Source organism: Silurus aristotelis, assembly GCF_946808225.1.
Source record: "Silurus aristotelis genome assembly, chromosome: 8".
NCBI lineage: Eukaryota > Metazoa > Chordata > Actinopteri > Siluriformes > Siluridae > Silurus > Silurus aristotelis.
The window spans coordinates 5,633,275-5,659,583 of NC_139581.1; the positions used below are offsets into that span (position 1 = coordinate 5,633,275).

General features: G+C 39.9%; 1 protein-coding gene across 3 annotated transcripts; it reads right to left on the minus strand.

Annotated features, from left to right (window-relative positions):
* Positions 1–3,405: 3,405 nt before the first annotated feature.
* Positions 3,406–25,779, minus strand: spartb (spartin b). 3 transcript variants are annotated; one of them, XM_083547970.1, is made up of 8 exons: positions 25,621–25,779; positions 22,578–23,321; positions 14,798–14,995; positions 9,376–9,517; positions 8,345–8,539; positions 8,099–8,257; positions 7,235–7,325; positions 3,406–4,801 (listed from the first exon to the last, which is right to left on the minus strand). In XM_083547970.1, exons 2-8 carry the CDS (start codon positions 23,316–23,318, stop codon positions 4,585–4,587), a joined length of 1,743 nt encoding a protein of 580 aa, XP_083404096.1. In that variant the 5' UTR covers positions 23,319–23,321; positions 25,621–25,779; the 3' UTR covers positions 3,406–4,584. The 3 variants fall into 3 exon arrangements, with proteins under 3 accessions (XP_083404096.1, XP_083404097.1, XP_083404098.1); XM_083547971.1 differs by lacking the exon at positions 25,621–25,779 and adding an exon at positions 23,452–23,580; XM_083547972.1 differs by lacking the exon at positions 3,406–4,801 and adding an exon at positions 6,889–7,029.
* Positions 25,780–26,309: the final 530 nt, after the last annotated feature.

The following is a 26,309-nucleotide window of genomic DNA, read 5'->3' on the forward strand; positions in this document are numbered from 1 at the left end:
TCAAGACACAGAACTGAACTGTACAAACACACACACACACACACACACACACACACACACACACACACACACACACACACACACACACACAAATCTGTGTGTTACTGAACTAAACTCTACACACACTCATTTTTCATCTCAATTCATTCCACCACCCATATATTTATATTTAATCATATTTTACAGTTTACATGATGTTTTATGCCTTTCGACTGCTGCTCTTTACACAACATTGTGTTTATGTTTACAAATACACTCAGTTCTCTTTTGCACTGTATAACAGGTTAATTGGCCTGCGCTATTTGTGTTTTGTGTATCTGTCCTACATTGTCTTGTGTTGTCTGTCTTTTGTCTGCACTGTTTGCACTCAGCTTCACACAATGTACTTTCTGTGGTGACGACACTTTACTTTAGTCCTTAGCTTTGTGTTCTGTTATGTAGCTCTATGTTGTTTTATGTAGCACCAGGGTTCTGCACAAACGTTGTCTTATTTCCCTGTGTACTGTGTCAGATATAAATGATTGAAATGACAATAAAAAGCTTCTTGACTCTTGACTATACTATCCCATACTGTACCATAATATACCAACTATGCCATACCATACCATACCATACCATACCAACTATCCTATACTGTACCATACTATACCATCCCATTCCAACTATGCCACTTTTACCATACTACCCCATACCATATTGTACCATTCCATACTATACCAACTATCCTATACAATACCTTATTGTATACCAACTGTCCCATACCATAGCAACTATTCCAAACTGTACCATATCATACCATACCAACTATACCATTCCATACCATAGTAAATACACCAGACCATACAACACCATTCCATACCATTTATCAAAACCATCCCATACCATCCCATCCCATCCCAATTATCCGATGCAAACGTTTTTGTTTCATCCTGGCACATTCTTCTGACCAATGACTTGTTGCTGAAGCTATTAAATGCCTAATATTCATTTTACTCAATATCCATTTGGGACTCATTTTTGGATATTTGCACAGTATACCCGAGAATATATTTACTTTACCTAGTCATTTAAAACTTTCTTTTCGGCTTCTCCCGTTAGGGGTCGCCACAGCGGATCCTCCGCACGTTTGATTTGGCACATGTTTTACGCTGGATGCCCTTCCTAACGCAACCCTCCCCAATTTATCCGGGCTTGGGACCGGCACTAAGAGTGGCTGGGGATGGTTCCCTGACCGGGAATCGAACCCGGGTTGCAGCGGTGGGAGCGCTGCATCTTAACCACTAGACCACCAGATTTCCTTTCACTAGATTTCCTTACAAATGATTCGTTGCTACAACCATTTAAAGCTCCATATGTTCACATTTTATGTTTGGCCAGGAGTGTAAAATGTATTCTCACCCCCAATTTTACATTTACCTAAAATGTAACACATTTAAAGTTAGTCAGCAAAGTGCTCAGCAGTGGATTAATACAGATTTTAAATGTAATCATAATAGTTGCCGGTAGATGGCGCTACAAAAACTGGAACGATCCGAGATAGGCTACTGAAAGACAGACTAACTGCTCTGGTCTTACGTCTTATGTTTTCTGCCTTTCCTTTGTCCCTGAGTTACAAAAGGCTCGGTCATAGTGTGCATATATCAGAAAAAGAAATAAATAGGTAATAAATAAAGACATTAATTGTAGTTTGTGCAGTAATGCAGTGCAAATTATATTAGAAATAATAATAATAATAAACATGCGCAACAACAAAGCTTGTTTGAGTAGCAGTTTATTGTGTTAGATAATCCAATATAACCATTATTTATCAGCAGTTAAACCTTATGCATACACAGTAGGAATGCACTTAGCAGGACACACACACACACACACACACACACACACACACACACACACACACACACACACACACACACGATTTTCCATTGCCATTAGCAGCTATGCAAAGTTTATATAGATATATACTGTATATAAAATTCACTGTAGCAAATTGAACAGTTTTGCATTTAAGGGTCCATCAGTGAACAGCTGAACAATGACAGAACTATAACGAATGGACAGTCTGTGTTGAGGATGAGGATGGGTTCCCTTCTACGTCTGTTTCCTCTCAAGGTTTCTGCCTCATACCATCTCAGGGACCTTTTCCTTGCCATAGTCGCAACTGGCTCCATGTTTTTGAGATACAATTATAGGGACTGTTTTAAGACTACTAATTCTAAAATGTCATATTCACATTATATGATTTGGGGGGAAAAAAAGGTCTATTGTTAAAAGTGCTAAACAAATGAAACTGCATTAAACTGAATTGAAAAAGAAAAAAGGATGGAGGTCATGGGCTTTAGATTAGGACTGTTGTCCTGTAACAGACTCCCACATTATATATTTTGATCAATTACTCATTGTTTATGTGCACTAATCGTAAAATATTTATTTATTTATTTATTTTACAAATAGACCTTTACACTGAACAGTACAGCTATAAACTTATTTGTTAAAAGAAAATTGTGTGTTTAAATATCAATATACACATAAGTAGCTCAAGTTCACCTGCAGGTTAATCAAATCACCCTCAATTTCATTCTTATTAGTTTGACTGGAATGAAAAATAACAAGATCAAAAAGATACACGATCAACGCACATTCAATTTTCTGACACTGGACTAACTGCATAGAAATGTATCATTCAAATATCAGCTTTAGGTCAAAAGGAAGCATTAAAAGATATAAAGAAAAAATAAAACAATATTCTTTCTCCTACTAATACTAGCTAGAATTCCTCCCTAAAAACGTGTAAAGTGCTTGGAAACAGAGTTAAAGCTTAAAAAGAGAGATTTTATTTGATCTGCTCAGAGCATTTAAATATAGAAATCCATTATCTAGTGCAGCATGTCGACATGAAACACAAAGTTCAATAAAATGAAAAGTCTAGAATAGGGGACACCAACATGGTGCCTGGGCACCAGGTAGCCCGCAAGGACCACATGAGAAGCCCACGGGCCTTTTCTAAAAATAGCTGTTTCCTACTTTGTTAAATCGTTGTTGGTACTTATTATGAGAAATCATTAACATGATCAGTGTCTTCACATAGATAAATATCATTAATTATTGATAACATATAATAAGATAAATACTAATAATAAGATCAAACTGAAAACTGTGTATATCAAACTGGTAGCCCTTCACATTAATCGGTACCCAAGAAGTAGCTCTCAGTTTCAAAAGGGTTGGTGACCCCTGCTCTAGAATGATGTTTATTTTAACAGAGAAATTTATATATATATTATTATATATATTATAATTAATCATTTATCAATTTCAGTCCCTCAATGAATTTGTATTTGACAGATCTACAACCTTTTGTTGTTGTTATATATATATTTATTTTATATACATTTTTACTATTCCTTTTTATGCTATGATTTGAATTGATCATTTGACAGCTCTTTGGTCTTGTCCATGGTAGTGGAGAGGTTTAAATGGAAGAGGTTGATATTAGAAGTTCTTTCTTAAAGGGACAGGACTAATTTGGGTGTGTGGGAGTCAGAACTGTTGCTGGTTGGTAGGGGATCGAATACTTATTTTACTTAATCAAATACACATTAATTTATATATAATAATTGATTATATAATTAAAAATAAACCTACAATAAAAAAAAAAAAAAAAAAAAAGAGGGTACACATTTACAAAACCAGCAGGGGATCAAAAAGCACAAATCGACATTTTTTCCATCTGCATTTAAAGAATGCAATGCTCATGTAATGTCCTTATTGTCACTATTATGATAATTGCAATATAAATTTGTAATTAGCAACACGATAGGTTGTGTTTTTATAGAAAATTAACACACTCAATCGACACTGTAAAATTTCTCTAAAAAGGACTTCATTTTTATCGATTTGCATTGGCGATTAATGGCGTAGAACGTCCATGAAGCAAGTTATTTCCTGTTATCACCCCATTATAGCAGCTACAAACAGTCTTTTCAGTACTTTCTCTTGATAGTACTAGTGCAAAAGGGCTGGAAAGTTCTTCTAATAAACATAGCGTTTAGATGGGCATAAAATTGAACGAATGTTTAATTGAATGTGCTTTATAAATAAAGATTTATCGTTAAACTTTGGTTTCCAGCTATGTCCAGGAAAAAGCATGAAGAATGAAACCTTACTGCTTTTGTGTTCAGATTTTTCAGGCCAGACAAATAAAGGCTAAAGAAAAAACAAAAAAAAAACAAAAAAAAAAAACATTCTCTGAATTCTACACTTTCACAGCTTTGTCGAGAATAAGGCAACCATGGAGACCTTTAAATCGGTTGAAATCTCAAAAAGAGGAGTTTATCAGTATAAAAATAGACCCAAACTACAATATACAGGCAGCATGTTGGTAAATAATGAAACGGTGAGAACCATTATTAACCTAGATTAAAGAACCAAGGTTATTTTTTTTTAAATAAAACAAAGCAGGTCAGCATTAGTTCCACCATGGCTGATTTACAATAATGACACATCCGAACACCTTTTCCATGTCAAACAGACCTTGAACCATTAACCATGAACTGTGAGGCTTGTCCATTCAAATACAGAAGACTATTTCTTCTCTTTGGGCTTTTCCTCTTGTTTCTTCTCCTCTTGTTCCTCTCCGTCTTGCACTCTGTAGTCTTTCAGAATGGCGTGTGCCGTTTCTTTCCCTGTCTTTTTCACCATGGCCTTGACGCCCAGGTTGTCGATGTTGAACGCCGTGACTCCCACGTTGATGGCGGAGTTGACCGCGTGGTCGGTGGCCTGCCCTGCTTCAGCCCCATACCTTCACCACATAATCCACATTAGTTAAAAGAAGGAAATGTGGGGAATTTTAATAGAAAGGATAGAAAGGAGCGCAGGTTTAAAGCATATAGTGTAAAGCATTTAGTCTTATATATTTATATATACACATGCAGTGGCTCAATAGCATCGTAAGTGAGCGAAGCATAAACGTAATAGAAATGCAATTAAATAACACTTATGATTGTTTATGTAGTGTGTGGAGTACAAAAAAAAAAAAGAAAGATTTGTTTGTTGGTATTCATAGACAAACGGATCAAATTCGTGAAATCTCTGTTTTGAGTATTGTTATTATTGTAATAGTTATATATACTTAGCCACAACAACTTTTTAAACCAAGGCTTTTTTCAAAGAAGAAAAGTGCTATCTGCCCTCTTCTGCATACCTGACTGTTTATTACCACTGGGATTACTAGGGGACAGAGAATTTCTGTTCTTTTCCTCTTCGATGGAGCTGAAATGATCAGTATATCTATAGAATACTAAAGAATACTGTGTGCCATAAAAATAAGCTTTGAAAATAGTTTGTAACATGCTTATATAAGGGAGAGCATGATGTACAAAAATACTGTATTGTGGTTCTATGATATATGTAATTACAGTAATACATATTTATTTTTTTTAAAACAATTTTAAATTAATACTTGGATGATCTTAATTATATAGAAATTAATCTAACACTGTCACATGGCCAAGCCCTATTCAGAAAAAAAAATACTCAATCACTAGTATTGCATTTGTTATTCAAGAATCACTCAAATATTCTTTACTAAGCTTTCTTATTGCGTTTGATGTTTATGGTTTCTTGGTCCTTTATTACCCTGTGCATATGGCTTTCTGAGCTTCTGACTCTTTGCCCGACTTGGAATTTGCTATTTTGATTACCGTATTTTCCGGACTATAAGCCGCTACTTTTTTCTTCACGCTTTGAACCCCCGGCTTGAACAACCGTAGAGGCTAATTTATGGATTTTTCCTGGGTTTTTCCCGGTTTCACAAACTTCAAGCCAAAAAACTGAGCACCAAAATATTAGACTAATGAAATTGCCGTACGGGTTCAGATGAACCAATGAAACTCTTTATATTAAATCAGATGCGCTCCCACTGAATCGGGCCGCACCACATCATAAATATTGATGATGTTCCTCTGACGTTTGACCTGCCGCTCACTCGGACTGTCTACAGGAAATGCGAATCATTTGTCACGCTGAAAACAACCGGGCATGAAAAAACACTTCACCTGTGTTCTGAGCTGCACGGCATCGGGAGAAAAGCTTCACCGATGGTGATTTTTAAACGCACGACGATGCCAAAAGAAAAACTCTCGAGAGAAATAGTTGTGAAAGGAAGGAGAAAGACGGTGAACAATGACTTTCTTAGTAGGCTACTGTTTAGATACAAGCCGTGTAACAGACACTGTCTTTCATTAAAGCCTGTGTAAAGTTCATTAGTTTCAGTGTAGACCTGCGGCTTATAGACAGGTGCGGCTTATTTATGTTCAAAATAAAAAATCTTTGTCAAATTCAGTGGGTGCAGCTTATATTTGCGCTTAATAGTCTGGAAATTATGGTTTGTCATGGATTTGTTGGAAGTTTTTCACTAAAATTTACTCAAATTGCAATGGCATCTGTCTGAGCTTTCACTATACAGCATGTAGTAGGCACGGATGAGCACAGGTGGAAAATTTGAGAAATCGGCAACTGTTCATTTTCAGAAAGCAATATTCAATAAAAAAGTATGGTCCCCTGGTGGTCTAGTGGTTAAGATGCAGTGCTCCCACCGCTGCGACCCGGGTTCGATTCCCGGTCAGGGAACCATCCCCAGCCACTCTTAGTGCCGGTCCCAAGCCCCGGATAAATTGGGGAGGGTTGCATTAGGAAGGGCATCCAGCATAAAACGTGCCAAATCAAACGTGCGGAGGATCCGCTGTGGCGACCCCTAACGGGAGAAGCCGAAAAGAAAGTTATAATATTCAATAAAAAAGTAATATTACTGAATTAGTAACTGCAAATAAATGGGAATTAAAGAGAAGTGTTCAGCTAGAAAAGGGGTCAGATCCCATCACCAATACTGTTATTAGAAGCACATGATATCACTCACAACCACAATTAGCCATAGCAGTGCTTTATATTGTTATTAATTATCAAGCGGGATACGGTTAGAGCGACTTTTTCTCGTTTTGGGAGTCTGATATTTTCTCTAGCCCCCTGAATCTGTAAACAAATAGAGGAAAGAGATGTATAGGAAAGTGAATGAGTCTGTGTAGGTAGAGGCAGCGTTAAAACAACAACAGATTAACAAAGTGCGTATTAGATTAGTATTAGGAGATCGTATTCAGTTAAAATGTATGATTCTATTTTCAGGAAATCAATAATAATATTAAAAAAACTGTACTTTCCCGAATGCTTTCTTACTCACTTGTGCTTGACGGTGGTGACGGTCTCGGTGGCGACACTCTTCGCGATGTTCTTGGCCGCGGTTTCCAGGCCGGTCCACATCGTGGCAAATCCTGAACAGAAAAAAATATAATGAGATGCGCCTTAATTGTCAATTAGTCTGTACATTTTAGTCCAGAAATTGATTACCCCCTGACTTTTCAGAAAAAAAGAACACACTCTGCTTTGCATTACAACACATTATAGTGCACTATAGTGTATGTTTTAAGTTTGTGGACACCTGACCATAAGATTCATGTGCTTTTTCCACACAAATGTATATGATGTCTTTGGATCAAGTAGCATAAAAGCTTTCTCTTTACTCTAACTATGTGACCCAAACCTGTTACATCATGACAATGCCCCTGTTCACAAAGCCAGCTTCATGAAGATATAGTTTACATATAGCTGAAGTGGAAGATCTTGAGTGGCCTGCAATAGAGCTCTGACCTCCACATTATTGTTTTATTAACACTTTTGGGACATCTGTTCCTGGACTTTGTCACCCTTGTGTCTGAATGAATTTCACACACATCTCATTAAAGACCCTCCAAAATCTAGTGCAACATCTTCACAGAAGAGTGGAATTAATGGGGACTAAATGTGGAATGCGATTTTTTAAAAAGCACATACCAATCTTATGACCAGGTGTTCACAAACCACACACACACACACACACACTTTTATATGCAAACGTTTTATTGGACCTTTTCCTATGTATTGCACTCTTTATATGTGTAAAAAAGGTTTACAAAAAAAACAAAAATATAACAGATTACAATATTAAAATATGATCAAGTTTTGGAAAATAAAGTCGACCACATGCAAAATTTTTATTCAATATTACCTTGAACTCCACTTGCAGCTATCACCATGGCCCCATCAATATTGGATCGCCCGTCCTTGTCTTTCTTCATGGATTCTGGGATGAGTTTACCTCCGTGTTTTTTTACATGAGGGGCTAGCTCTCTGCCCACATGACCAGCAATGGTGCACAGCCCATCCACTACAACAGGAAGTGTTCAGAAGGTGTAAAAAATAAAACTACTACTAATAAGACATCTTGGATGATCAGTGTTGGTAGATGCTTTACCCAGAAACTGGCTGACTTTCACAGCTCCTCCTGTGGCTTGCTTGGCTACGTGGAGGCTTTTGGTGACCGTAGGGCTGACTTGGGTGGGCTGGTCATCAGGCGTGATGTGTTCCCTCAGCTTGGATGCTCCTTTTTGGATGGCCTTCCCTGTGTATTCTGCTCCCTTGGTTAATCCCCAGCTCAGCCAGGAAGCTCCTGCGAGAGTATTACAACAATCACAACTATAGCAGATTATACACTACAATATATAGTCTCATTCAAAATGGTCCAACTAGAGTTTGTTTGTATTACAAATATTTCCCGAGTTACGATGGCCCAACTTACGATTTTACGATCTTACTATAAAATGTTTAAAAGTTTCACGTGACAGGAAAACGTAGCATGCTCCGCCCTCCACTCGTGAACCGGTGCTTGTCCACTCACCCGCTGCCACATATGTATATACAGGTAGCCCCCCAAAATAAATAATGAAATAGATAAGGACCGTAAAAGTGTTTGAAAGTCGATCAGTCGTAAGTCGAAAAGAGTGAGACTGTAAATCTTGGTTTTTAAATTATGCTATGCTAAAGAGCAAATATCTGCATGAAACTGGACAAATCTGCCACAGAGATGTTTGACATGGCATGCGTTTGACATACGGCGATGCTGAAAATAAAACCGTTCGCCAACTTGCGCAAAAATAATCTTCGGAGGATTTGGCTCCTGTGGAATTCACCCTCATCCCGAAGATGAAGTTTCCGCCTCAAAAGGTCCCCGTTTTGACACCATTGCGGAGATCAGTTGCGAATTGCAGAAGGTGTCGGACACGTTTTGAAAGGAAGACTTCCAGGACACATTTCAGAAGTGGCAGGAACACTGTTAGCTCTGTATCACTGTTCAAGGGGACTATTTTGATGGTGATGGTGGGTAGCGTAGATAAATGAAGTACTTTCTTGTGAACAGAGCTCGTCTAGAAATTTTCTGATCCCACCTCATAATATAGTGTGACAAAAATATCGATACAGACCTAAATGCATGTCCTCAGATCCTACCTGTAAGAATCCCATGAGCCACTTTCTCGCTCCACTCTGGAAGTAACTTCTCCTCGTCAGTAGAGGGCACCTCTTCAGGCCTTGCTGGCTCTATGGGCACCTTCTGAGGCAGGTCAATAATATCTGCTGCTTCCTCAGACGGCTTGGACACACATGAAGGTAGGAAACGGTTACAACATGACATTATGCACATCGCAGCACCACTCCAGTGCGGTCACTAAAAGCGAAAGGTAACAAAAAACTGCTTGGGGAAAAAAGTGAATCTGTGCACTGAGTACAACTCTGCAATGCTAATTTTCCACGTTATGTATTTTCATCAAACGACTGTTTGGGCGCTTTGTGCTCCTCTGATCGCGGTGCTTTGTGCAGTCAGTCAGCAGATGCACGACTTCACACAACGCACTGTTATTTTCAAACAAAGCGAGGGATTGTACCGGCACCCACTTTCAAAACCGGCAGTGATGCTCTGCACCGAACTCTGCCGCACGATGAATCCGGTACGTGGTTTTTCCAAAACATTTGTTCTCAAAAATTTATGAGGCGGCAGGTTGGAGACAATGAGTTTGGAAAGTTTGTTTATGCTCGGTGACAAAACTGATGAATCGTAGCATTGAGTCACTGTTGAACTTTGGCTCTATTTTTAGGCCGGACTGATGACGTGAGTAGAAAAACAAAAAAAGAAACTGGCGTTCATGCCAAGGTATTAAAGTATTAATGGCAGCCGGATTATTTTAACTTTCCGCCTTTGTTTGTTGTCATAATGTCTAGCAGGAAGACTAAAGCAGCACCAGCTCTACCCTTCACTAACACAAGCTACAGAAAGCAAAAACGTATTGCAATTGGAATTTAATGAAGTGTCAAGTGCCTTACAGTTTTTAACCCAAACCTTGTGATACAATCAAAATGGAATTTCTTAGCTTGTAAATAGAGACGCCATGGTGTGATGTGGCAAAAAAAAATTGTCACAAAAATGCAGGTGAACATGTACTACGTAAGAAATAAACCCTATTTATTTAATAGGGTTTATTTAAGACCTATAGTGAACCCAGCCATTAGGGGGGCACAAGCCAGTGTACTCTTAGTGCCGGTCCCAAGCCCGGGTAAATGGGGAGGGTTGCGTTAGGAAGGGCATCCAGCGTAAAACATGTGCCAAATCAAATATGCGGATCACAAATGAGAATTTCATACCGGATCGGTCGAGGCCCGGGTTAACAACGACCGCCACAGGTATCGTTAGCCGACAGGGTACCGGTGGAAATTGGGCTACTGTTGGCTGAAGGAGGAGAAGGGGAGGAGGAAGGCATCTACAGAGACGGCAGGAAAAGGAGCAGTGTAGGAGAGTAGAGGTTCGGGTTGGTACTTTAAATGTTGGTACTATGACGGGTAAAGGGAGAGAGATAGCTGATATGATGGAGAGGAGAAAGGTAGATGTGTTGTGTGTTCAGGAGACCAAGTGAAAAGGGAGTAAGGCCAGGAACATTGGAGGTGGGTTTAAACTGTTTTATCATGGTGTGGATGGGAAGAGAAATGGTGTAGGGGTGATTCTGAAGGAAGCGTACAGTAAGAGTGTAGTGGAGGTGAAGAGAGTTTCTGATAGGGTGATGATCGTGAAGGTGGAAGTTGAAGGGATGATAAATGTCATCAGTGCCTATGCTCCACAAGTTGGCTGTGAGATGGAGGAGAAAGAAAGATTCTGGAGTGAATTAGATGAAGTGGTAGATGGTGTACCTAGGAAAGAACGATTGGTGATTGGGGCAGACTTTAATGGGCATGTAGGTGAAGGGAACAGAGGTGATGGGTAGGTATGGTTTTAAGGAGAGGAATGTGGAAGGGCAGATGGTGGTAGATTTTGCTAAAAGGATGGAAATGGCAGTGGTGAACACGTATTTTAAGAAGAAGGAGGATCATAGGGTGACGTATAAGAGTGGAGGAAGGTGCACACAGGTGGATTATCTTCTGTGTAGGAGATGCAACCTGAAGGAGATTGGAGACTAAGGTGTTGGCGGGGGACAGTGTAGCTAAACAGCATCGGATGGTGGTCTGTAGGATGGTTTTGGAGGCGAAGAAGAAGAGGAGGAAAGTAAGGTTTGAAAGAAGAATAAGATGGTGGAAACTGAAGGAGGAAGAGTGTAGTGTGAGGTTCAGGGAAGAGGTCAGACAGGGGCTTGGTGGTGGTAAAGAGGTGCCGGATGATTGGGCAACTACTGCAGGAGTGATGAGGGAGGCAGCTAGAAAAGTACTTGGTGTGACATCTGGAAATAGAAAGAAAGACAAGGAGACGTGGTGGTGGAATGAGGAAGTGCAGGAGAGCATTAGGGGAAAGAGGTTGGCAAAACAGAAGTGGGATCGACAGAGTGATGAGAAAAGTAGGCAGGAGTACAAGGAGATGCGGCAGCAGGTTAAAAGGGATGTGGCGAAAGCCAAGGAAAAGGCATATGAGGAACTGTATAAGAGGTTGGACACTAGGGAAGGAGAAAAGGATTTATACCGATTGGCCAAGCAGAGGGACCGAGCTGGGAAGGATGTACTGCAAGTTAGAGCAATAAAGGATGGAGAGGAAAATGTGTTGACTAGTGAGGAGAGTGTGTTGAGAAGATGGAGGGAGTATTTTGAGCAGCTGATGAATGAGGAAAATCAGAGAGAGAGAAGGTTGGAGGATGTGGAGTTGGTGAAGCAGGATGTAGATAGGATTAGTAAGGAGGAAGTGAGAGCAGCGATTAAGAGGATGAAGAATGGAAAGTCGGTTGGACCAGATGACATACCGGTAGAAGCGTGGAGATGTTTAGGAGAGATGGCAGTGGAGTTTTTAACCAGATTGTTTAACAGGATTCTGGAAGGGGAGAGGATGCCTGAGGAATGGAGAAGGAGTGTGCTGGTACCGATCTTTAAGCATAAGGGAGATGTGCAGACCTGCAGTAACTACAGGGGAATTAAGTTGATCAGTCACACCATGAAGTTATGGGAAAGAGTAGTGGAAGCCAGGCTGAGAGAAGAGGTGACCATCTGTGAGCAACAGTATGGTTTCATGCCGAGGAAGAGCACCACAGATGCCTTATTTGCTTTGAGGATGTTGATGGAGAAGTATAGAGAAGGACAGAAGGAGCTGCATTGTGTATTTGTGGATTTAGAGAAAGCGTACGACAGGGTACCGAGAGAGGAGTTGTGGTATTGTATGAGGAAGTCAGGTGTGTCAGAGAAGTATGTGAGGGTGGTGCAGGACATGTATGAGGACAGTGTGACGGCAGTAAAGTGTGCAGTAGGTACGACAGACTGGTTCAGGGTGAAGGTTGGACTGCATCAAGGATCGGCCCTGAGCCCTTTCCTGTTTGCAGTGGTGATTGACAGGTTGACGGACGAGGTCAGACAGGAGTCTTCCTGGACTATGATGTTTGCAGATGATATTGTGATTTGTGGTGAGAGTAGAGAGCAGGTTGAGAAGAGCCTGGAGAGGTGGAGATATGCGTTGGAGAGAAGGGGAATGAAAGTCAGTAGGAGTAAGACAGAGTACATGTGTGTGTGAATGAGAGGGAGGGCAGTGGAGTGATGCGGTTGCAGGGAGAAGAGGTGGAGAAGGTGGAGGAGTTCAGGTACCTGGGGTCAACAGTGCAAAGTAATGGAGAGTGTGTTAGGGAAGTAAAGAAAAGAGTGCAGGCAGGGTGGAGTGGGTGGAGAAGAGTGACAGGAGTAATTTGTGATAGAAGAGTATCTGCAAGAATGAAAGGGAAAGTTTAAAGGACTGTGGTGAGACCTGCGATGTTGTATGGATTAGAGACAGTGGCATTGAGTAAAAGACAGGAGGTGGAGCTGGAGGTAGCAGAGCTGAAGATGTTGAGGTTTTCGTTGGGAGTGACGAGGATGGACAAGATTAGAAATGAGTTTATTAGAGGGACAGCACATGTAGGATGTTTTGGTGACAAGGTGAGGGAGGCGAGATTGAGATGGTTTGGACATGTGCAGAGAAGGGACATGAATTAAATTGGTAGAAAAATGCTGAAGATGGAGCCACCAGGTAGAAGGAAAAGAGGAAGGCCAAGGAGGAGGTTCATGGATGTGGTGAGGGAAGACATGCAGGTAGTTGGTGTAAAAGAGGCAGATATAGAGGACAGGGTGGTATGGAGACGGATGATCCGCTGTGGCGACCCCTAATGGGAGCAGCCGAAAGAAGAAGAAGAAGAAGAAGATTTAAGACCTATAGTGGTGCGAAAAACTTATTAGGGGAAAACAAAATCCAAAACAACATGGGCAAAATGTTTTTGGCATGCTACAATGAGTCGTTCGAGGGGTCACGTACACTTCAAGAGCAGAACAACATCACTGGAAGACGACTGGAAACGTATTTGTAAGAATTTGTAAGAAATATTTTCATAATTCGGTTTGGCAGAAAATACAAAGGCACTTGCAATTCACAATATTCCAAACTTTATCCTGGTACCTGTTTAAATAAATCTCTTAATCTCTCAAATACGCCTGAAATCTGTGGAGAGGAGAAGCGATGCGTTAATCAGGCCCACGGATGCATTAGGATCATGTTGGTATGAAGTCTGAACAAGGAACATTATGGATAGCATGTTGATGTAATACATCTAGGATACCATATATAAATCGTTCATAAACTTTGCTGTCTCGTAAATACCGTAACTTTAGCAAGTCGTATTGTGAAAAGAGAATTAAGTGGGAGCTGTCTTTACAACAGTTTACTGTTACAAAATACAATTAATGCGTTATGTGTTACAGTGTATGACATTCAACAGCTTGAAATCAAATTCCGTGTTGTGAATCAGTTCATTTGCTGAGACAGCGATCTTGTTCGTTAGAAGTGTCGTGATAAATCACAGTTCTGACATTTTTAAGCAGTGGCTCACTGGTTGAAATTCGGATGTTTAAGATGTCACTGCTGGGCCCTTGAGCAAGGCTCTTAAACATCAAGTGCTCAGTTGTAGAAGTCGCCCTGGATGAAGACATCTGCCAAATGCTAAAATTACGTACATGGCAAATGCAGGTGAACTGGGATGCAGCAAAAGGCGACACAAAATGAAAGTTAGTTTAACTTTATTGTCCACAGAGTGAAAATTTTCCTTCAGCTTTACCAATCACACAAACAGTATAAAAAAAAAATTAAATAAAAAAAAACCCACACACGCATACACATATCCATACGTGTTATTCTTGGACCACTTATTTAGCTAAGAAGGCGGAAAAGCTTTTTCACGTGAGAGCGAGCTGAAAATTCATCAATGTTGGCAGCTTTATACGACAAACAGGCATAGAAATGCTTAAAAAAAACTTTCAGATTCAGAAGAAAAAGAAAAAAAAAAAAAAAAAAGGTATGTGCGTTTTGTTCGATTAGTAGATTTACGTTAATAGAAACCTGTGCAGATTATGGGTGCACGTTTCAGCAAACCATGAACTGGTAAAATCTCACCTGGACTCTCAAGTCGGTCAGTTGGGACAGGAGTTCCTGGAACAGGTTGCGTTCTGCCTGGGGCAGCTCAGATGATAGCACCACGCCCACGTAGTAGCCTGGAGAAGGAGCCATCAAATCAGGGAACATGTAAACTCCTGTGTTACACAGCAGGACTGGAGAGTCAGTGGTCATGAGAGGGTAAAGCCAGTCACACACCTGAAATCAGCGCAAAACACCTGTCAGTCATCTACTCGTATACAAGGACTTACTACAGATTTACTATATGTGCAGTGTAAATACTAAATACTTTGATTCACTACACTGCCAGCAAAGCAGGTGTGTCCGATTTAAAACTGAATTTAGTGATAATTTTAAAGCATAGAAAATAAACAGTAAAAAGAAAGATGTCCCCCCCAAAAAAAATACAAAATAAATAAATCAAGTTTTTAGCCAAACAACTAAAAATAAACTTCTAAAAGGATTTTGCGATAGCAAGAATATCTCAGAAAAGTGTATTGTGACAAAATTGATCACAATATTCATATTATATTGGGATATCACCCATGCACGATCAGGGAAACGACCCGAAGGCCATTAGGAGTCTAAACCAGGAAACACCTAGCACCTTGTACCTGGACTTCTCTCTCCGTTTCACTTTTCCTTCGCTGCAGATTTGTTTTACACTATTGAATGTCAGTTTAACTGGCACAGCACTGTGTCACTTTTATACCAGCACATGGACACTTTAATGTCGATCTCACTGGATTACTCTAATCTGTACTTCTGTCAAAATCTGTCGCACACATATCCATCCCTTTTTGTGTATATATATATATATATATATATATATATATATAGATGTCTGTCTATCTCTCATACACACATTACTAATATACAGTGAGGAAAATAAGTATTTGAACACTCTGCTATTTTGCAAGTTCTCCCACTTAGAAATCATGGAGGGGTCTGAAATTGTCATCGTAGGTGCATGTCCACTGTGAGAGACATAATCTAAAAAAATAAATCCAGAAATCACAATGTATGATTTTTTAACTATTTATTTGTATGATACAGCTGCAAATAAGTATTTGAACACCTGAGAAAGTCAATGTTAATATTTGGTACAGGAGCCTTTGTTTGCAATTACAGAGGTCAAACGTTTCCTGTAGGTTTTCACCAGGTTTGCACACACTGCAGGAGGGATTTTGGCCCACTCCTCCACACAGATCTTCTCCAGATCAGTCAGGTTTCTGGCCTGTCGCTGAGAAACACGGAGTTTGAGCTCCCTCCAAAGATTCTCTATTGGGTTTAGGTCTGGAGACTGGCTAGGCCATGCCAGAACCTTGATATGCTTCTTACAGAGCCACTCCTTGGTTATCCTGGCTGTGTGCTTCGGGTCGTTGTCATGTTGGAAGACCCAGCCTCGACCCATCTTCAATGCTCTAACTGAGGGAAGGAGGTTGTTCCCCATAATCTCGCAATACATGGCCCCGGTCATCCTCTCCTTAATACAGTGCAGTCGCCCTGTCCCATGTGCAGAAAAACACCCCCAAAGCATGATGCTACCACCCCCATGCTTCACAGTAGTAATGGTGTTCTTGGGAAGCTACTCATCCTTCTTCTTCCTCCAAACACGTTTAGTGGAATTATGACCCAAAAGTTCTATTTTGGTCTCATCTGACCACATGACTTTCTCCCATGACTCCTCTGGATCATCCAAATGGTCATTGGCAAACTTAAGACGTGCCTGGACATGTGCTGGTTTAAGCAGGGGAACCTTCCGTGCCATGCATGATTTCAAACTATGACGTCTTAGTGTATTACCAACAGTAACCTTGGAAACGGTGGTCCCAGCTCTTTTCAGGTCATTGACCAGCTCCTCCCGTGTAGTTCTGGGCTGATTTCTCACCTTCCTTAGGATCATTGAGACCCCACGAGGTGAGATCTTGCATGAAGCCCCAGTCCGAGGGAGATTGACAGTCATGTTTAGCTTCTTCCATTTTCTAATGAATGCTCCAACAGTGGACCTTTTTTCACCAAGCTGCTTGGCAATTTCCCTGTAGCCCTTTCCAGCCTTTTGGATGTGTACAATTTTGTCTCTAGTGTCTTTGGACAGCTCTTTGGTCTTGGCCATGTTAGTGGTTGGATTCTTACTGATTGTATGGGGTGGACAGGTGTCTTTATGCAGCTAACGACCACAAACAGGTGCATCTAATTTAGGATAATAAATGTAGTGGAGGTGGACATTTTAAAGGCGGACTAACAGGTCTTTGAGGGTCAGAATTCTAGCTGATAGACAGGTGTTCAAATACTTATTTGCAGCTGTATCATACAAATAAATAGTTTAAAAATTATATATTGTGATTTCTGGATTTTTTTTTTTTTTAGATTATGTCTCTCACAGTGGACATGGACCTACGATGACAATTTCAGACCCCTCCATGATTTCTAAGTGGGAGAACTTGCAAAATAGCAGGGTGTTCAAATACTTATTTTTCTCACTGTATACTATAACTATTATTTATTTATTTTTTCCCCCTGGGTGTGTGTGTGTGTGTGTATATATATATATATATATATATATAAATAAATAATTTTCATACTTTTTAGTTATACTTCTAATATAATTGTATTTATTTTACTTTTATATTTACATTCTATTTGCATTTTTTACATGTTGGACAGAGTCGTAAAAAAATCAATAAATAAATAATAAAGCATTTTACATGTCGTACTCTGTATTAATGTGTATGTGACAAATAAAATCTGAATTGACTTTGATTGGTATGTGTTTTTTGATCCCGTTCCGCAATTAGTCTGTATCTTTTATAATACCTTCCACCTTCCACAGATTTTGGAGTGTGCTTGTGGAGATTTGTGTGAGATTTATTCTGCCATGAGGGTGTTAATGAGGTCAGGTACTGATGTAGGTGAGGTGCGGAAGCCTGAGGGTGCAGTTCCAAAGGTGTTTAATATGACTGAGGAGGTCAGAGCTCTGTAGAAGGAGCTCTTAAACTTCAACCCATGTAAACCAGATCTTCACAGAGATGGCTTTGTGAGCAGTTGCATTGGCATGCGTTTCCAAAAATGCCTTTTTGACTACATTAAAGAGTAATTGAAATAAACTTGAGACAAAAACACAAACAAAAATATCTCTATGTGGTTCTCCCCCGAGCTCAAGCATGAGGCACAAACAAAATCCTCCCCTCTGTGCAGCAACAGAGAGAGTGTCCATATCACACCATCACATGACTATAATAAATAAAAAATACAGGATGTTGCATTAGAGACTGCACTTTAAATGAGATGACCTAAAACCCAATACTGCTTTCACACGTCCTGTTCAGGAGAAAGTTCTTCTAAGCATACATTTGATCTTGATGGCACTCAGCACTCACACACTTTAGGAAATGAGACACAGATCGTTGAGCAACACCAAGCCTGTTTATAATGTAAGGGCACTGTTTAGGATTACTATCTCAAACGAATTAAAAAAGGATGTGTCCCAATACTTTTGACCCAACATATGGATTTCTTTTCGGTTTCTCCCGTTAGGGGTCGCCACAGCGGATCCTCCGCACGTTTGATTTGGCACATGTTTTACGCTGGATGCCCTTCCTAACGCAACCCTCCCCAATTTATCCGGGCTTGGGACCGGCACTAAGAGAGGCTGGGGATGGTTCCCTGACCGGGAATCGAACCCGGGTCGCAGCGGTGGGAGCGCTGCATCTTAACCACTAGACATATAACGTATAACTAAAGAAATGTTAAAACAAGCTTATTTCTAGAATACAAATCGGGAGATTGTGATTTGGTGCAAACAATCAAACTGTATAAAAAATAAAAAAATTAAATAAAAGTAAAACCCAAAAATGTAGAGTGTTTCTAAAGCACTCAGAGATACTGAAGACGAATAACAACCGATTATGAAATAATTTTTTTTCTCCCCAGTCTGTTACAAATTTCATCTGGAAAGTATTTGAATTGTTTCAGCCGCGTCTCTTGTGCGATTCGTCTCCACTAATGAAAACAACAAAACTGATTTCGTTTTTCGTCCATGTGGCAATGGATTCATATCTAAACCGCTCGTACACTCATCCGAAAGGCACGCGCTCGTCTTTATCTCTTCCAGAATGACTTTTCCTAACCCAGAGGTCATTCCAGGACATGCTGAAAGATAATGAACAGTGAACGCATGCTCATGTGATCGTTCAGGGGCAAATGGACAGTGGCAGGACTGATTATGTAAGCGGTGTTTGTGAAAGCGAGGGAAAGGGTGGTGTAGGCGGAACTGGTCGGTCTGGATGTCTGCAATCCAAGAAAGTGCATTAGCACATGAGGCCTTCTGTTATCGTTCGAGGAGATAACGGCTCCAGGACACGCTTTAGTGTCTACCATAAACATCCAAACTACACTATACTCAAAGTCCATAATCTTTTTCTTTTCTCCATTCTTCTCAGCAGGAGCTAAACTAAATGCTAAATATGGTTAAAATCTGGTGATTGACTTGGACAGTCTAGAACCTTCCACTCTCCCCCTCCCTTCTTATGTTTGCCTTGTGTTTTGGGAAAACACTGTATGATTCATTTCCTCCCAATCAAATTGGATGCATTCTTCATAATATAGAAGACGGAGGACGTTCTACTGCTCCTGTGTTCAATTATCGAACATAAATTCATTCCAAAAGCAGCCACGTCCACTTTGCTTGACTGATGAGCTCGTAACTTTTGGATCATGACCAGATCCTTTCTTTCTCCACACTTTGGCCTGTTCATCCAGAACTTTTGTGAACTTTTGATTGGCAGCTTTTATGGCCTCTATATTCCTGGTCTCAAAGTTTTGATTGAATAAGTTAATTGTGAAATCTTCACCCCTGTCCCTTTGGAGGCTTTTGGTGACGTCACAAAGATTTTAAGATTTATTTTTCCTTCATGGGTTCTTCTCCTTAATTTCCCCATTCTTGCGCAATAACTCGCTTCCTCTCTCGTTTTTTGACCTGCAAATTGACTTACTTTTCTCCCATATGCATCTCTCTGGTCTTTATGTTGGTTTTCCCTTTTCAACTATTAAATGTTTGGACTATTAAACAAACAAGCCACACCTGGGCAAAAAAATATAAAACCATTTAATCACACATTCCAATATTTTTGAGCAGTTGAAAAAGTGTTTAAATCTGAATAAATGTATATGAGGTCCTGGGCTTATTTCATGATTTGCTAGGTGCGATTTTATTTTCGCCCTAGGAACGCGTTTTCAGAAGGGGAAATGAAGAAAAACTGTCCTCTCAAATCAAAGAGCTGTTGTAATGGTGCTACAGATAAATAACTACTTTAGCAAGTGATTCAATGTTGCACAAACATTGTCTAACAATGTTCATGGCCTTTGCTTTTGCCAAAAGGGTCAATCTGTTCGTTTTTAAATTACATTTTGTTGCATGAATCAGGATCCAGACGTTTACATTTTTTGTAGATAAAAAAAAAAAAAATAAAATAAAAAATCCTGCCCTCTAATGCATACTCCTTTTTGGCATTTGTTTGCATTGAGACACCTGTTCATAGACTTCAGCTCAGAATTTAACACAATCATCTATCAGCAACTGATTGAGAAGCTGAGCCTACTGGGTCTGAACACCTCCCTCTGTAACTGGATCCTGGACTTCCTGACTGGGAGACAGCATCTCCAGCACCACCACACTGAGCACCGGAGTCCCTCAGGGCTGTGTGCTCAGTCCACTGCTGTTCACTCTGCTGACTTACTACTGCGTAGCAAAGCACAGTTCGAATAACATCATCAAGTTCGCTGATGACACGACCGTGGTGGGTCTCATCAGCAAGGACGATGAGTCAGCATACAAAGTGGAGGTGCACCAGTTAACAGCCTGGTGTAGAGCCGACCACCTGTCTCTAAACCAGGGGTGGGCAATTAATTTTTACAAGGGGCCATATGAGAAACCAGAATTGTGTCAGAGGGCCACACCAACGATAATATTTTAGGGATGCACCGAAATGAAAATTAAATTCAAAAGGCAATGAAATCCATAATTTTTTGTTATGCCTTTTGCCTTGGCATCATCACTGGAAACTTTCTTGCCTTTTCAAAAACATCCTCTACAGACGGAGTGCGCATGCTCGGATTGACTTTACTTTTCTGCGCCGCGTTCTTCTCATATTTAGAAGGCAATCGGGATGTTTGGATTTCAGGTGATAAATTAAACCCGACTTGGAGAAACGCGTTACAGCATTGCATGTTCTGCAAATCACTATCCGCACACCGCAGACATGTTGGCTCTTATCCAGATAACCGTGTGCTGCTGCGCTTTTTTATTGCGTCATTACAATTGTGTTTCTGCCGTGTTGTTTTGGTGATTTAGGTATTTCGTATTTAGGTATTTCAAAATTTTTCGGTGCATCCCTGTAATTTATGATTGGCCTCATGCGGGCCAGACAGGGACGTACAAAGGGCCGGATGTGGCCCGCGGGCCGTAGTTTGCCCAGGTCTGCTCTAAACGTTGACAAAACTCAAGAGATGGTTGTTGACTTCAGAGTCTCTCTCCCCTCCATCACAGGCATTTGCACCACACTTCACCCTCCTGCCATCAGGAAAGCGGTTCCGAAGCATTCAGGCCGCCGCATCCAGACTCTGCAACATTTTCTTCCCTCAAGCTCTCAGTCTGTCTTGCACTGTTTTTGCACCAGGTTGCACACGATGCACTTTATGTGGCGAGGACACTTACTAGTCCATAGCTCTGTGTTTTCTGTTATGTAGCTTAATGTTAAAAAGTAGCACCAGGGATCTGGAGGAATATGGTCTCATTTCGCTGTGTACTGCGTCAGCTATATATGGTTAAAATGACAAAAGCTTCTTGACTCTCAAAACTAATTCTATTTTTATAGTGTTATATTCGCAGTGCGTAACAGAGGTTATAAATGATTATCTATACATCTAACTCAGTCAACTTAACATATTATAGTAGATTAATTTCTCCATACTGTACACAGTGTTTCCCATGATACCTCTTTCTGCCTACTGCTGCACAAATTACTACACTCTCATGTTGCCTTTAGTGACAATCGCACTGACACTTTATATCTGGACTACGGTCAATATCTATGTCATATAAACACCCTATTCCTTATTGTTTTAGATATTTATATAGAACACACAATATTGCCAAACGTATTGGGTCACCTTGTCATAAGTGCGGTATGTGTTTTTTGAGCATTGCGTTCCACATTTAGTCCCCATTTGCTCTTATAATTCCCTCCACTCTTCTGGGAAGATGTTCCACTAGATTTTGGAGTGTGTTACGGATATTTGTGTTGATCACAAGGATGCTACAAAAGTCAGGTACTGATGTAGGTGAGAAGGCCTGGGGTGCAGTCAGCATTCCAATTTATACTAAAGGTGTTAAGTAGAGAGAGATAGAGAGAGTTATTTCTTTATCCCTAATTTTAAAATTTTACACTTTTATTATACTTTTCATTTTTTAATCATTGTATTTTTTATATCCTATTTCTATTTACAAGCTTCACAGTCGTAACAAGCATTTTACTACATGTCGTACGCTGTATGAATGTGTATGTGAAAGAAAACTGGATAAATTGTAAAAATCTAAATTTTACCTTTAGGTTTATCTTCACATTTACACCTTATACTGTATTATTGTTATAAATATTAGCATTCCCATTATACATTTATCGGTTCAAACCCCTCAATTGCCCCCTGTATTCCCTTTGTGCTCCAGATGAGCTGTATGACAGCTAATGTTTTTATTAGTACTATACTATGATCACTCTACCTGCAGAAAGGCAGGTGGTCTGGTGGGCATCTCCTCCGGACAGTCGCTGGTGAATTTCACGATACGCAGGTATCCTGGGTATGAGGGTGCGCTCACATTTCCATCGGGAGTGACGAAGAAGATTTGGACGCCGTTCGGCAGGAAAAACATCTCCTCTCCGTCTTCCCATGTGATCTGTGGTGAGGTGCTGGAGCTGGGTGTTTGGCTGTAGTACTCATCCCCGACTAAAGAAAGCTCTCCTGAAGCCGTCCCATATGAGATACTGACGTGTCCATCCGCAGCTTGCGGCGAGTACGCGGGAGGTTGTTCGCTCCCTGCAGCCTGGCTGTTGGAGAGCAGCACTTTGGGTGGTGGTGGTCTGGTAGGTAGTGTAGGGTACAGGTTCTGAGAAGACGCCTCATTCCCTGGTCTGCTCGGAAGAGAAGGCGTAGCTGAAGGAACCAGGCTGTTCTCCAGGATCGCTAACCGAGACGCGATGTTGTTCAGAGTCTCCTGCATCTTCTGCTGCATTTGTCGTGCCGAATCCCATTGAGCGCCCACGCACTCGTCTCCTTGCGTCGGCACGCTAAGCGCTCTGAGAAGGTGCTGGCGTCCCTGGCGATAAAGCTCCAACGCCTGGGCCTTGTGTCCCGCCTCGTCCTCAGAGAGAGCCTTGTTAATGCACTCGAACGCCCGCTCGTAGCCGTCCTTAATCACCTGCAGTCTGGCTCGGTCAAAGCGATCCTGCTTCTCTTTCTCCATGCCCTGGGATTTAAAACGTTTAATGTAAATACATAAAACCAGACTACAGAATGGTTCAGCATACATTTCATGGGTTGAAATTTCCACAGAGCCTGAGCTAAATAAAAAAAAAAAAATTAATAAATGATATTGCCTTAACCACTGAGAATCTTCTTCACACTGGAGGTTTAAAATCACAAATCTCTCATAGACACAGGTTCATGGTCTCGGTCATACAAGTGTCTCGGGCCTTGCTGAATTTGACCCGTGTATGCGTTTGGCTAATCTTTTTTTTTTTCCTAAAAGAAATAGGAAATCCTTCAGTTTTTCTGAAGAAATTTTTGATCAGAAATGAAATTCTCAAACAATTTGTTTAACCTCCACATCATTTGGTCATTTGTGCACATCATAAAAACATTTCTCGCTGCTTTAATACATTAATTTAATCGATTGTGTACAAGTGTCTGCTGTTTCACTCCAACCAATGATCACCTGGTTCTCTAAATCAGGTCAAAGGTGAATCTTGTGAACCTGAATTTGGCATCAAAGCAAAACAGAACAACTTCTGAAAACGGATGAACAACCGAAGAAACGAATGGACACTAATACAGCACAGTAAAAGTATGAATCCTATCCGGTCTTTTGCAATCAATATAAATCAAATATCCAATCGAATAAATACATTTGTACTTGTTTCAAATTCATAGATGCCAAACAGAAGAAATTTAACTTTGTGCATTTTCAATCATTGTAAGATTTTGACGATCATGTTTGTGAACAATGACAAAGGAACTCTGATTAGATGTTGACACAAACACTTACTTTTAAGAGATTACAGTTTTTCTCAGTTGCTTCTGAGCATTTTTTTGAAATCATCCTTAATATTTGCAGACCAGTAAAGCGTATATCTCAAAACAATTTATACAAACAGCACATTGGATTTCTTGCAAAAGCCTGAACTTTTCTCAAAATCCTTAGTTCATCTCTCAAAATTAAATATTTGTGTCAATATACATCACATTCCCATCAGAATGAAAAGTCCCTTCGTCATTGTTTATAAACACGATCATCAAAATGTTTAGTCGCGTTCTCAGTATGATGCACAGTTTCAGGATTTCTTGATATAAACTACGGTTTGGATTACAGTGATTAAAAATGCACAAAATTTTACTTCCTTCTGTTTGGTGTTAATGAATTTCAGCAGCACAAATTCATTTATTTGATTGGATATTAGATTTAAGTTGATCGCAAAACACCAAACAGGATTCACACTTCTACTGTACAAGTGTTCGTTCGTTTCTTATTTGTTCATCCATTTTTAGAATGTATAATTCTGTATTTTGCTCCGTGTGTATTCACACTCTAATTGAAGGTTCACGAGATTCACCTTTGACCTGTTTTAGAGAACTGGTTGATTATTGGTTGATCTGATGCCGTTCACTCGCCTTCATTAGTGACATTCAAGATTCATCTGCACAATTCAACACATTTACAAAAAATAAAAGTTAAATAGAAATGTTAGATGACAGATGATGACAACTGGTTTAACAATTTTACATTCAGTGACGTATACAATGAACTGATGCTGAGATGTTTTGGGGTAAAAACTATTCAGGTGAAACCAGTAAAATATTTTGATCAACAGGAACATAAACAACTGATAATGTAGGAAACAGCAGACACTTGTACACATTTTTTAATTATTAAATTTCATGCTTATTGTCATAAATGTTGAAGACTACATAATTTAAGCCACGGTTATTCCAGTGGAATGTTATGATAAGGCGCTTTTGTACCCGTATTCAGACAAAAATCCCACCCCCAGCGCGCTGATTGGCTAAACCGATCCACTACCTTCGCTGTGATTGGCTATTCTCGAAAAGACCGCAACTACTATCGCGGAAGTTGACGGAAAACGGTTAGGTAAAAAAAACAATTTGTTCAGAGCAGTTTTTGCGACATATTGTGGCTCAGAAAGACTGCAAAAGCTGGCTAGTTAACAAAACAAGATAGGAGTACACATTAATTCCCGGATAAGAGTGGTAAATTCGTGTAAATAACGCCAAAAGTGAGCAATGTAAAGTAATTTTAATATCCAGGACCTAAAGACCTACATGCTGATTATTTTGGGACGTTTTTAAATCCTGGAACTGGTCGAAGACTCGTTTATGTTGAGAAATTTAACGTGAATGTGAAATCAAGTTTAGCAGCTTGCGCAGTAAACAATGCAACCAACCCTATTTTGGTTAGCCTCCTAGTATATTACACCTAATTGATTCGACATATATCCTTTATGAGCAAATATCTTTAATCAAGAACTTACCCCCAAAATAAACAACCTGTTGTACAAAAAGAAGCTCCGCAGCTTAATAAAAGTCACGTCGTTTCCGCTCTTCTGTGGGTTTGACAGCTTCTGAGTCCAAACTTCACCGTTGCTGCCTTTTACGTCACCGTGCTCCACACAATCACAAATCTACAAACCATCCACTGAGAGACTTATGGACTTTTTATGGGTTGTAGATCGAAACGTAAAGTCACTTCCGCATTAATTGTGTTCCGATTAGCTGTAGCCAATCAGAGAGCAGGAATTGAACTGACGGCACAGATTCGTTGCAATTGTAATAATAGCAATAATGATGTAGTTATAGTGATGATAATAAACAGGAGAAGAGAAAAAGGAGAATGCATTATTAATAATTGTTATTTAAATATTAATGACAATGATAATAACAATAATAATAATTAATAGTACGAATTATAATAATAATAATAGTAATTATAATAATTAAGCTCAACAAAATAAGAATATTTGCAACCTATGATGCAAAAGACAACACACAAGAATAGCTTTCCCCCAGGCAGTTTACACAAACCTCACATTGTAACCAACCCATGTTCAATGAAACCGGTTCAGTAAACCAGTGGCTGGCCATCAGGGCTAGCATGGCTTTCTCTGCAGGCCTAAGCACTATTCAAATCACTAAAATTTTAATAATTTATTTCAATGAATAT

Coding starts and splice junctions, on each gene's coding strand:
- spartb (XM_083547970.1), bottom strand. CDS start 23,318: ATGGAGAAAGAGAAGCAGGATCGCTTTGACCGAGCCAGACTGCAGGTG. Junction 9,518..14,797: donor TGACCGACTTGAGAGTCCAG/GTGAGATTTTAC, acceptor TGTGTGTCCAAG/CCGTCTGAGGAAGCAGCAGA. Junction 8,258..8,344: donor GAAAGTCAGCCAGTTTCTGG/GTAAAGCATCTA, acceptor TTCCTGTTGTAG/TGGATGGGCTGTGCACCATT.